Below are 12026 nucleotides of genomic sequence, written 5' to 3' on the forward strand. Positions count from 1 at the left end.
GTCTGGGCTCCAGTTAGACCACAGAGGCTGTTGGTCTGGGCTCCAGTTAGACCACAGAGGCTGTTGGTCTGGGCTCCAGTTAGACCACAGAGGCTGTTGGTCTGGGCTCCAGTTAGACCACAGAGGCTGTTGGTCTGGGCTCCAGTTAGACCACAGAGGCTGTTGGTCTGGGCTCCAGTTAGACCACAGAGGCTGTTGGTCTGGGCTCCAGTTAGACCACAGAGGCTGTTGGTCTGGGCTCCAGTTAGACCACAGAGGCTGTTGGTCTGGGCTCCAGTTAGACCACAGAGGCTGTTGGTCTGGGCTCCAGTTAGACCACAGAGGCTGTTGGTCTGGGCTCCAGTTAGACCACAGAGGCTGTTGGTCTGGGCTCCAGTTAGACCACAGAGGCTGTTGGTCTGGGCTCCAGTTAGACCACCCCCCTGCATCAGCTTTCTGGCCCCACTACTGAGATCCACACAGGCAGTCACGTTCCCACCAGCAGTTAGCAGAAAGTGCCCACAGATGGTGTACATTGCCTCCCACAACAAGTGAATCAGACTATATCAAGCAAGTGTCAGTTTTTATTGCATAGTCAAGACATCTTCCAATATTAATATAAAATATTTTACACAACCCATACATATTTTGATTAGAGCATGTATATTTCCTCCAAATACCATTGTCAAACATCAAAGGCCTGTCAGACGATACCCCACATTCCTCCAGATAGTGCAATTGATTTGTTTCGGCAGTCACAACTATTGCTCTGGACTGTTTGTGATTGTGGCCTGCCCCAAAAAGTATGAACGAATATGCACAGCACATCAGTAACAGGAGTGAGACTCAAAGGCTTGCGGTGGTTCAGAATATAAAGCAGAATACAAAAAGGGTTTGTAAGAACCAACTCTTGAAATACAAATATCCAACCACAAATCAAGTCTTCTTTTTTTCCTAATATATAAATCTAGATAATACCGTGTCATAACCTGAGATTTGTTGGTGGGGTTGAGTTCAATATCCATTTCAGTTTCATAATGTATTTTATAAGACTAAAATAACTTTATATATTTTGGTTTTAGTGTGAAGGCACAGAATCTATTAATTTTGAATCTGATTGAAAATGGTCTAGTGCAAAGTTCTGGTTCGAATGGCAGAATTTCTCTCAAACTTATAATAAAAGAGATAACATTCTTCTTCTCTTCCTCTCCCCAGCCCATATAAGGAAGTTCCACTGCCTATTTACGCTTGCAGAAGGAAGTTCAACATCAAAGAATGCAGGAAGAAAAAAGTCTGTGTCACATGTCATAACCACATTTTTTGTGTGCCAAGAAGACCGCCATTTTGGTATATCAAATGTGTACATATTCTTAATCCAACAGCACTGTTACTTAATATAAATCATTCTAAACGTTATATTTGTCAGTAACTGATTCACAATCCACAACTGTCTACTTAGGTTGAATAAAATCAGACTATACATTGATTCAACTACTGAAAACTATTTAGAAAACTACCCTGAGAATAAAAAGTTTTAAATACGGAGTACAACCTCAAGCGATAAGGGGAAAGCATCGCTGAATCTTAGAGAGCCTAAATCTAGGTTCTGACCAACTTGAAGCCCTGGCCCGTGTCTAGCACAGCAGGGGGAAACCAGTTTAGTTTGACTCTTTTGAGGCACCGTAGGCAGATGTTGCAAACCCACAGCAGGTTCAGACCAGAGCACCACAGAGCCATCTGCACCACAGGGTAGGTCAACCGTGGGAAGTACATCCTCCAATGATTGGTGACATCACTTCCTGTAGGCAGGTGCAGCGTGTAGTCGCTCCATTCCTTGGAGATTCCGTAGGCGGCAGAGACCGTCCTACCCCTCTCCGACCACTGGGTGGCGCTGTTGGGGTTGCAGTTGAACTCCACCCATTGGGAGGTGAAGGCCCCCAGCTGGGCAGAGTCCTGCAGCTCCAGGTCGCTGGAGCGGGTGAGCTCTGCCCCCTGCACTGCCACCCACAGCCCCTCCACCCCCCGGACAGCCTTCACCCAGGGCATGGCGTTGTCGCAGTCCAGGACCAGGATGAGACGGGAACATGCGGTTCCATTCTTCTCCTTCCACCACTCCAGGATGCGGTCCAGCGACAGGCTCTCCCCTCCTGAAGGACGAGACACACACCAACCACACCAGTCAGTCAAGTCGTTCAGAGTTGTCAACCACTCTGGTTGTCAATGGTGACATTTTACTATTCTCAGTGAGGAGGAAATTATTTAAGTTTCACTTTAAAGATGTATATTTGGGGGATTTTTTGAATGCATTATTGGACAGTATTTTCGTGAAGTGTGACAGGAAAAGCAAGGTGAGAGAGCATGTTAAAGGGGAAGACACGCAGCAAAGAGCCATAGCCGGATTTGAACCCAGGCCGCCTCAGTCTACATGGTACTCGCTTATCCTGTGAGCTAGCGGGGCGCCCCATAACAAGGTATATTCTAATGAGTGAGTTAGGTTCTCATCGAGAGGAGAAAACTATTTAAGCTTCACTTTTATAACACAACGGTTCATTCCGCCTCCATCCTGACCTGCCAGTGCCCACTCTCCAGTCCGGTGCGTGTGGCCACTGTAGAACAGAACGTAGGTGTCGTGTCGGGGGCCGTCGGCCGTGCGGACCTCCAGGAAGGCCTTGATCTTGGCCTGCAGAGCCTCCAGGGTCAGCCCACTCGTGGAGTAGTCGCAGCCAAACGACTCGATCATGTGATGTGAGAAGAAGCGCTGCATGGTGTTCAGCATGTCTGTGGAGCGCAGGTTCAAATCCCGCACCTGGTCCGGGGGCAGCAGGGTGGGCTGGCCGTCGGGGCTGAGACGTGGGAGACGGGAGGAAGTTAGTTGTGCAGTTAAGTCTTGTTTAGATCCCGCCTGTGAGGACGTGGGTTTAAGTGCTGCTGATCTGTGGGCATCAGTGAAGCCCTCTGTGACATTGCTTGTAAAAAGTTCTATACAAAATTATTATATTCAGTATTATGATAATTTGATCAAGATGGCAACATGTGTGGGTAAAAAAAAAAGTGTCTGGTGTGTTCTGGATGAAAGGAAGCTGAGTAGTGATGAAGTTTCCTACCTGCAGTAGTTGGTGGGGATGACCACAGCGTAGCCCATGCAGGTCCCACCCAGGCAGTTCCCCAGCTCGTAGAAAAGCCCATGGAACAGAGACTCCAGGGGCAGGACCAGTAGGAGCATGCCCATGAAGATACTGCTGGAGGACTGGGACACACATAAACCATCTATTCAACATCTACACAGAACAGGAGCATGCGGCAAGCAAAAACAGTGTAAACCAGGCCTACCTGCCATGACAACACTGCGAGGATGGAGGTCGACACCAGACTGAAGAGTACCAGGCGATGAGAAATGAGGCAGAAGTGCCTCATTCCCTTGGAGGCCATGACCTTCTCCAGGCTGCCTCCCCCCGGCCCCTGGGCCAGGCTCACCCTCTGGCAGTCGCTCAGCTTGGTGTGGAAGCCCCACACGGTGATCACAAACACCACATGGCAGATGACCCAGAACACACCGCACACCACGAAGGCCGGGATCCTCAGGTACCACTGGTGCAGGTCGGCCAGCTTCACGGCGGCCAGGCCGAGGAAGCCCACCTCCACCAGCAGCAGGGGGAGCAGGGAGAGCTTGCGCCACAGGCCGCCCCACAGCAGCAAGGGAAGCCAGCGCTCCGTCACCGACAGCCCGCTGTAGTAGACGTCCAGCAGGGGGTCGCAGATGAGCTGGCTGAAGAAGCAGGCCAGAGCGAAGGGGTTGGTGGGGGCCTCCAGGGACCTGAAGAAGAGCGCGGCCGTGACGACGCTGAAACAGACCAGGTTTGGAAGAGCCAGGACAGCTTTCATCCGAAGGGCCACCATGACCGCGGCCATGGCAACCACCAGGACTACGACACTCGTGGACTTCTGGATGGGCAGGACGACGCTGGCTGCGGCAAATCCCACCAGCTCCAGGAACTCCGCCGAGGTGAGAAAGGCAGGACGGTACCTAGTGCAACCGCACAGCCTTTCCAGCAGAGCCCAGAGCGTCCTTATCCCAAGACTGGCTAGCAACAGATAGTTGGTCGCTTGCTCTTTGACGTCATTCTCCAGGTCCTTACTGTTGATGAAGCACAGTAAGCCCAGGAGGAATCCAAAACATAGGTGAAGAAGGCTCAGGCTGACTGCCTCCATGTTGAAGAAGTAGTACAATATACTTGCTATCCCGAGGACTAACAACGCCAAAACTAAAATGACAAGGATGGTGGATTCCGCACTCTTTTCCCATCTGACGTAGAGCCCCAGGCACAAGGCCACCAGGAGGTTTAGGCCGGACAGGTATCCCAACCACCGGACTGAAGACCACATGTTCACCTCTCCATTGACCTCATCCAGTCGGGTCATAGCAGCATGTAGGCAGTGACTGACACAGTAGCGTAGTATGCGACACATCTTGTTGACGGATTTGTGAAGTCCAGATGACTATTTACACAGGGTTATCTTTATACAACATTTAGGTAAAGGTTATACCTAAGCTGACTTAACGGCTACATGTAACTTGTTAATGATAACTGCCGGTAAAGTATGCTAGCCGTTAGCTAGCGAACAAACCATCTTTGCAGGCAAGATTAGCTAGCGCTAGCTATCTAGCTGATGATCAAACTGGCCTAGATCGTGTTAAACGCTGACTATATGCAAAGTTGATGAAACAACAAAGACGAATCACTAGAGGTATCTCTTGTTAGTACAACGCGCAAGTAATGTCCTTCTTTTCCCACTTTGAAAACTTTCAGTTAATGACCACCGCCATCGGGCTTGTTGGTCTCTGAATCTGAATTCATGTTGTACGGAACGGTTGAAGGAACAATCTAGATTTCATATTCGTGCAGGAGCAATTTCACATTTTAACCATTGAAGCGAAAACCTGACAGAAAAACATTCTATCAGGAATGTTTATGTATTTATACTAATAGAATCTACCAATGGAGTCAATAACACAAACACACTGCATTTATATTCATTTATAAAAGAGAAAAATACAACCATTCTTTATTCACACTGTGTCCTGTTTGTCCAATGATGTAATATACAAGTGTGAATGATGATTCTAATCTTGCAAATGAAGGATGGAATAAAAAGAAAACCATGGAAGACAAACAGTTACAGAAACAGTATCACAAAATGCTTTAGGGTAGATTGGACAACCTTCAAGATGAGACAATATTGAAAAAGCATTTTCTTCCCTGTTACAAACAGCTGAAAGTAAACTAAGTCTAACAAATGTTATGTAGTTGCCTTTTGTGTTATATTTAGTAAAATAACAGACAGCAATGGCATGTTTTTTTACTGAAACTAAAAATGTATACAGCAACTGCCAATTATGTTTTAAATTGGAGATGGACACTTGAACATGACAGACACTTTGGCAAAGGAAGCCTGTTCTATGAAACCAGGTGAAAAGGGAATCCAACATGGACTATGTGCAAGAAAATATGGTTGTGACATTGCTGGGAAAAAAGGCACCTTTTGGGCTCCAGGTATCCTGATGAAAGAACTTTTAAGGGCCCATATTATTGGTCATATTAACAAGACTATGTTCCTAAAACAGGACTTACATTTGACTTGTGGCACCCTAATGGATTGTTATTGATCAAATAAAGTGCCGTAGACAAATACATTACAACACATTCTCACATACACATCCCCCCCACAAACACACACCCACCACACACATATTCTAGTGTCATTTACTGGGCTCTGTCCCCCCCCCAACCCCAAAAAGGTACAGTACTTTCAGATGACTCCTCCCTACTGCTAAAATGCACTTGGATCCGAGAAAATATGACGATAGAAATACAGGATAATAGTGCAAAACCTCACTGAGGTAAATCTGATGAATACAGGTGACAAGATCATTTGGGAAATCTAATTTGGACTATCAAATCAGGTATATGGCTGTTAACTTCATTCATGTAGAGGACTGAAATACTGATGGAATTTTTATGATAAAAGACGTACTTGTACTTCAGTTGTATGAAAAACACGGTCAAACGTAAGATATAATGAAAACACAACAAGCCCAATATTTGATTTAAGATCAATGTTGCACTCAGTTCCTAGATGGTAAATGTCCATGTAAGACCAAAGCAGCAAGATATATGAAGAACAGTAAACGAGCGGAGGATGTATTGATAAATCCTACCTCTGGTATGACAGTCTGAAAATGTCCACACAGAACAATGACTACTGAGTGACACTCCTAACCTGTCACACAAACACTGTCACAGGGCCACTGACACAGGGCCACTGACACAGGGCCACTGTCACACAAACACTGACACAGGGCCACTGACACAGGGCCACTGTCACAGGGCCACTGTCACACAAACACTGTCACAGGGCCACTGACACAGGGCCACTGACACAGGGCCACTGTCACAGGGCCACTGTCACACAAACACTGTCACAGGGCCACTGTCACAGGGCCACTGTCACACAAACACTGTCACACAAACACTGTCACAGGGCCACTGTCACACAAACACTGACACAGGGCCCTGTCACAGGGCCACTGTCACACAAACACTGTCACAGGGCCACTGTCACACAAACACTGTCACAGGGCCACTGTCACACAAACACTGACACAGGGCCCTGTCACAGGGCCACTGTCACACAAACACTGTCACAGGGCCACTGTCACAGGGCCACTGACACAGGGCCACTGTCACACAAACACTGACACAGGGCCACTGTCACACACACTGTCACAGGGCCACTGTCCCACAAACACTGACACAGGGCCCTGTCACAGGGCCACTGTCACACAAACACTGTCATAGGGCCACTGTCACAGGGCCACTGACACAGGGCCACTGACACAGGGCCACTGTCACACACACTGTCACAGGGCCACTGTCCCACAAACACTGTCACACAAACACTGACACAGGGCCACTTCAGTAAATCTAACGTGAACGCCTACCTTACTATGGTTTTTAAATGCTAAAAATGCTACAAATATATATTTATTCTAAAAAGACAAGTGAGCCACAGATGCCAAATTAAAATGGCATTGTCGACTGTGTTCAATTTTCTCTTTTTTTTTCTTTTCTTTTTTTCTTGTTTTACATTTAGCAACTTTTTTTTTTTTTTTACTAAATGCACATCAATAATTTGATAAAATTGAGTTAAACTGACAAGCCAGCAAACCTAATTCCATCTCAATGTTTCCACAGAACAAGAATAAACTTGAGTTATTATCTAAACTAAGTAGCCTGTTGGCCTAGTATTGAAGCGTATACTACTTGAAGACTTCAAATCTACTGAAACATACAGAGTATAAACCAGTTTTCTACTGTTGTCATATGCATGACCTACTGATAAACGGTATGGAAATCAGGGAGCTGGCTAGCTATCTCCAGGGCATTCAGCTTACAAGTCTATTCAAATAACCCTACATTTGTTTATCACAAGAAAGTATTATGTAAGTGTGTGTGCATTTGTGTTAAGAATGTAATCATGTCACATAAAAAAAAAGAAACTAACTCACTTCTGTAAACGTCTTTCTTCCACTCTGTGCAAACTGCATCATTTTGTTTGGGTTTAAGAGGAGAAAAAAATGCAGCACATTAATTTGGCAGCTCAGCAGTTGAGGGGGTGGATAGATGACAGAGAGAGAGAGAGAGAGAGAGAAGGGAAGAGAGAGCTGGGGAGAGGGAGAGAGCGAGAGGAAGAAAGAGAGAGAGAGCCAGGATGTTAGTCTCCCAGACAGCGTTCAGCTGTGCAGCAGAATGGGGTCCTCCAGCTCGTGGAACAGCCCCGAGCTGCTCTGGCTCTCCCCAGAGTCCGAGTCATACGGCGTGTCAGGCAGCTCTGTGAAGCCCCACGCCAGCTGGTCGTCTTCAAAGTCGGAGCGTGCCTGGACAGGGACGTCCGCGTAGTCGTCGTCCTCGTTGGAGTGGAAGTCCTGGGGTATGAACAGCATCTCTGGGTAGTTACGGCTGACCAGGTCGCTGCTGGTGGCCAGGGACACCTTCCGGAAGGCCAGGAGGTGCATGTGGGAGAACTTGACGTACTTGTACCGCTTGAAACCGAGCGACTCCACCGCCACGCGCCAGCTCCGCATCATGAGGGCGTGGCGGTTCTGGTGGGAGGAGTCGGGCGTAATGATGAGCAGGAGGCCGTGCAGCTGGAGCAGCTCGTGGGCCTTCTTGCAGCAGATCCAGCGCTGGTAGGGCGAGGGGAAGTAGGAGAGGAGCAGGGAGAAGACCACCACGTGGAACAGCTGGGCGGGGAGGGCGTCGATGGGGCTGCGCAGCTGACGCAGGAAGGCCTCCACCGCGTCACCTGCCAGCTGCAGAGGCTGCTGGAGCTGGAGGTTGAGGAAGTCACACTTGTATACGCTCTGTTGGGGAGAGACAGGACACGCACTGTTGTAGGTCGGTTATCGAACTACCGTGAATGGTGGAGTGGGACGACCAGTCAGGATTTGAAAACAGGAAGTGGATGGGCACATACCTCCACCGCAGGCACTATGTCGATACCAACTGTGAGGAACTCATCAAACTTCAAGAATGGGTTGAAACAGCTTCCCACATCCAACAGATGCATTTTTCCCAGTTGAGGGATTGAACTGCAACACAAAAACCATCACTTACTAATCAGTTTACTGCAGGGAACAGGACACTGCATCATTTGGTATCTAGCATTACAGTCCGTGGACTACAACGTGTCATACTGTATACCCTGTGGACATGTCACTAAAGAAAAAACAGGGATGATGAAAGAGAAGGGAATGAGGGGGAGGGTTAGGATGGGGAGGGGGAGGAGGGGGAGGGTTAGGAGGGGTCAAAAGGAGCTGCGGCTGTACCTAGGGACTGTGGTGATTGGCTGGGCACTCAAAGCTGGGGCACTCACAGCCAAGGCCAGCCTCGCACTTTTCTCATCCTTCTCCAACATTCTCTTCATCCCGCCATCCAGGAAATACTCCTGGCAGATGCTGGGGGGGAAAAACAAAGTCACATGTTATTACCTCATGCATAACTGTTAAAGTAACAGCAACGTGATGAGGAAAGTGGGGAAACGGCCGGCGGGATTGTGACCGGCGTGGCGGAGGCCTGCGAGGCAGAGGCCTGCGAGGCGGAGGCCTGCGAGGCAGAGGCCTGCGAGGCGGAGGCCTGCGAGGCAGAGGCCTGCGAGGCGGAGGCCTGCGAGGCGGAGGCCTGCGAGGCGGAGGCCTGCGAGGCGGAGGCCTGCGAGGCGGCTGGCGTGTCTCCGGAGCGAGGCTCTGACCTGCGGCACCACTCGATGCGTCCCTCTCCCTCCTGGTTCTGGGTCCAGTGGTTGTCCGCCAGGTTCTTCATGGCCAGGGCGTACTCAGTCAGGGTCAGCTCGTCCTTACAGTGCTCCTGCCAGATCTTCTCAAAGTCCCCCACTGCAGACGGAGCAACACACAGAGACGTGAGGAGACGGCAGAACCGATCAGAACCAGACGATCGTGGCTTCTGCGGCCACAACATTACAACATTTTAAATACCTACTTGCAAACGGCAGCCACCCAAAAAGTTGGATTAGAGTGAGATGACCTCTGTTGCTATCACAACAGCTGAAAACGCCCAGGGCTATCGCTCAATGCATACTGCTCGCCTCTAGCACTAAGTAGAAGCAAGACTTTAGTCTGAAACTTTATACAATCAGCTCCACATTCATTGTGACAGCATGAATTCCCTTCTCCTTGGTCCTTCTGAATGTTGGGCAGCGGGTCTGTTTTCGTGTGAAGCGAACACGCCGAGAGGAACGCTACCCCATGACCACCAGGAAAACACCATATCAGATTTAGAGACGAAAACAAGTGGGACTGAAGTAAACAGCAGGGCCCTACAGAGCATGACTGCTGTGTTCCAATGCCAGGCAGACCAGATCATGCTTTACTCATTAACCAGTCCTGTCATGGGGTTCGTTGACTGGGCCACACTGAGAACACTGTGGCTTCCTACCCTGCTAGTCTAGAAGTCAGCTCTACATTACCCTTCTGTATAATGACAAGTGTTGCTGGTGGTAACTGTGTGGATATTGTATACTTCCTCCTCTGGTTGAAAAGGGGTGATTGTTGCTCACAGTGTAAAGCAGACCATGGGACACATTCAGTCACTCATCATCATTACCATTTCTGAATTCCATAAAAGGTGCGATGCACATTCTTTGGACTAAACCATCTTGGACTGAACCATCTTGGACTAAACCATCTTGGAATAAACCATCTGGACTAAACCATCTTGGACTAAACCATCTTGGACTAAACTATCCAAGGAACCTCAGTGCAATAACAACACAACAAGAGCCCAGATGACTGGGTCTCAAACTACAGATGCCAAACACCATCTCTAAAAAACGGTCATAATAAAAAAAAGTATTTGCTTTTAAATGGCAATTATGGTTACAACTAACAGTTTGGCTTTATCAAGATCAGTTAGACTAGAACAAAACACCCATATTTCATGGTTCTACGTGGACTAATTGCCATCTTATATTTGGTTAAACAGACAAACCCTTTCTGATTGCAGGTGTAACGTGCATCTGTCCAACTTGTGTTAGTGTGTGTCCTGGTGTGTGTGTTGTTTGGCTTCTGTAAATGTTGAAAGCCATGGCCAAACAATTTTTATATTTCTAGTTATTGAGTGTTTTCCATACTGCATGGTTTGAGAAGAGTGAAATTGAAAAATAAGTTATTGTTCCCCATGGCACCATTCTCCATTGAAAAATCTTTTATACGGCAGACTTTGTATTGATGTGAGAATAACCACAGTTTAAAACCGTTAAGCTGACGTAATGTAAGCAGGGGAAATATACTACATTTTAAAATTTGGGACAGAATCCTGCTAACGGGGAATCATTTTTCTTTTCTCAGTTTGGCTTAAGTTCTGCAGTTATGTAGTGATCAGAATGAATCCCTTTATTTACGAAAAAGAAAGTCTCACCGTGGACGGCCGTTGATATGCATCATCAGCCAGTCAACAAAAAATAAAACACAGAATGCTGGCAGGACTAACAATCTATTAAAGGTTGTTTGGAATTAAGATACTAGTTGGACAGTCAGAACCAAGAAGGATTTCTAGTATGTCGCGTTGTCTAGTCATTGTTGAGATACCAAAACGTCCAAGCAGGAATTCCTAGGCAGATCAGCACCAACAGATCAAGTGCATACTTCACCTTGGTTGTCAGTTATTCAGATAATGTTCATGTATACTCTTATATAAGTGCAAACCAACCCTATTATAAATTAAACCATGAGAATAGCTGACTAGCAAGACTGTAAAGACCGATGTCCCTTGTAGTAATTTATTGATCAGAATGACGGTGAAAGACAGAAGAGGGAAGTTATTGATTGAAAGACAAGGCTATGCTAAATGATACTAGCTAGTACTACAAGATTGCTAAGGTGGCTGGCTGGTGAGCTAGCTACCTAAGCTACACAAATTGGCCTTGTTTTCAAGATTTAAATACCCATGGGCCATGTGGCCATGACGGTAGAAGACCGATTTCTGTCTGGCCTGCATTTTTGTTAGCCAACTAGCTGGCTAACGTTAGCTTAGCATTACTTCTTACCTTCTCGGTATTTTCTTCGCAGTTTTCTGTGAACATTTTTCACGACTCCGGATAATTTTTCCTGCTCTTTTTTCTTGCACCGCGTGTCATTTGGTATAAGAACGTACAACGGCTCCGTTTCAGATTCTGTCTCTCCTGTCTCTGCATTGTTCAACGGATCCATAGCACTGCGCCGTCGGTTCTAGTCTCTACCTACCGGCGCACCGGTCCACAAGCCAACAACGCTCGAGCTGATTGCCTCGCGTGCACACACATGCTGCAGGGCTGACAGCTGCACAGCCAACCAGAGAACCAGGAACAGAAACGCCTTCAAACGGCATACAGACCGCTATCTGTCTGTGCGCTGCAATTTGAAATAAAACTAAAATCTGATCTGAATATTTTTCAGAGTCGATCAAAATTACTAGTTAAATAGTATACACTAC

General features: G+C 47.4%; 2 protein-coding genes across 2 annotated transcripts; both read right to left on the reverse strand.

Annotated features, from left to right (window-relative positions):
* Positions 1-545: 545 nt before the first annotated feature.
* On the reverse strand, positions 546-4838 carry tmem168b (transmembrane protein 168b). The gene is made up of 4 exons (XM_047034354.1): positions 3310-4838; positions 3084-3226; positions 2548-2822; positions 546-2126 (listed from the first exon to the last, which is right to left on the reverse strand). The coding sequence occupies exons 1-4, from the start codon at positions 4444-4446 to the stop codon at positions 1579-1581; spliced, it is 2103 nt and encodes a 700-aa protein (XP_046890310.1). The 5' UTR covers positions 4447-4838; the 3' UTR covers positions 546-1578.
* Positions 4839-6760: 1922 nt separating this feature from the next.
* Positions 6761-11815, reverse strand: bmt2 (base methyltransferase of 25S rRNA 2 homolog). Its single transcript, XM_047033906.1, has 5 exons — positions 11602-11815; positions 9289-9430; positions 8867-8995; positions 8515-8629; positions 6761-8401 (listed from the first exon to the last, which is right to left on the reverse strand). Exons 1-5 carry the CDS (start codon positions 11762-11764, stop codon positions 7772-7774), a joined length of 1179 nt encoding a protein of 392 aa, XP_046889862.1. The 5' UTR covers positions 11765-11815; the 3' UTR covers positions 6761-7771.
* Between the last annotated feature and the right edge of the window lie 211 nt (positions 11816-12026).

The sequence above is a fragment of the Hypomesus transpacificus genome, chromosome 14 (assembly GCF_021917145.1).
Source record: "Hypomesus transpacificus isolate Combined female chromosome 14, fHypTra1, whole genome shotgun sequence".
NCBI classification, from domain to species: domain Eukaryota; kingdom Metazoa; phylum Chordata; class Actinopteri; order Osmeriformes; family Osmeridae; genus Hypomesus; species Hypomesus transpacificus.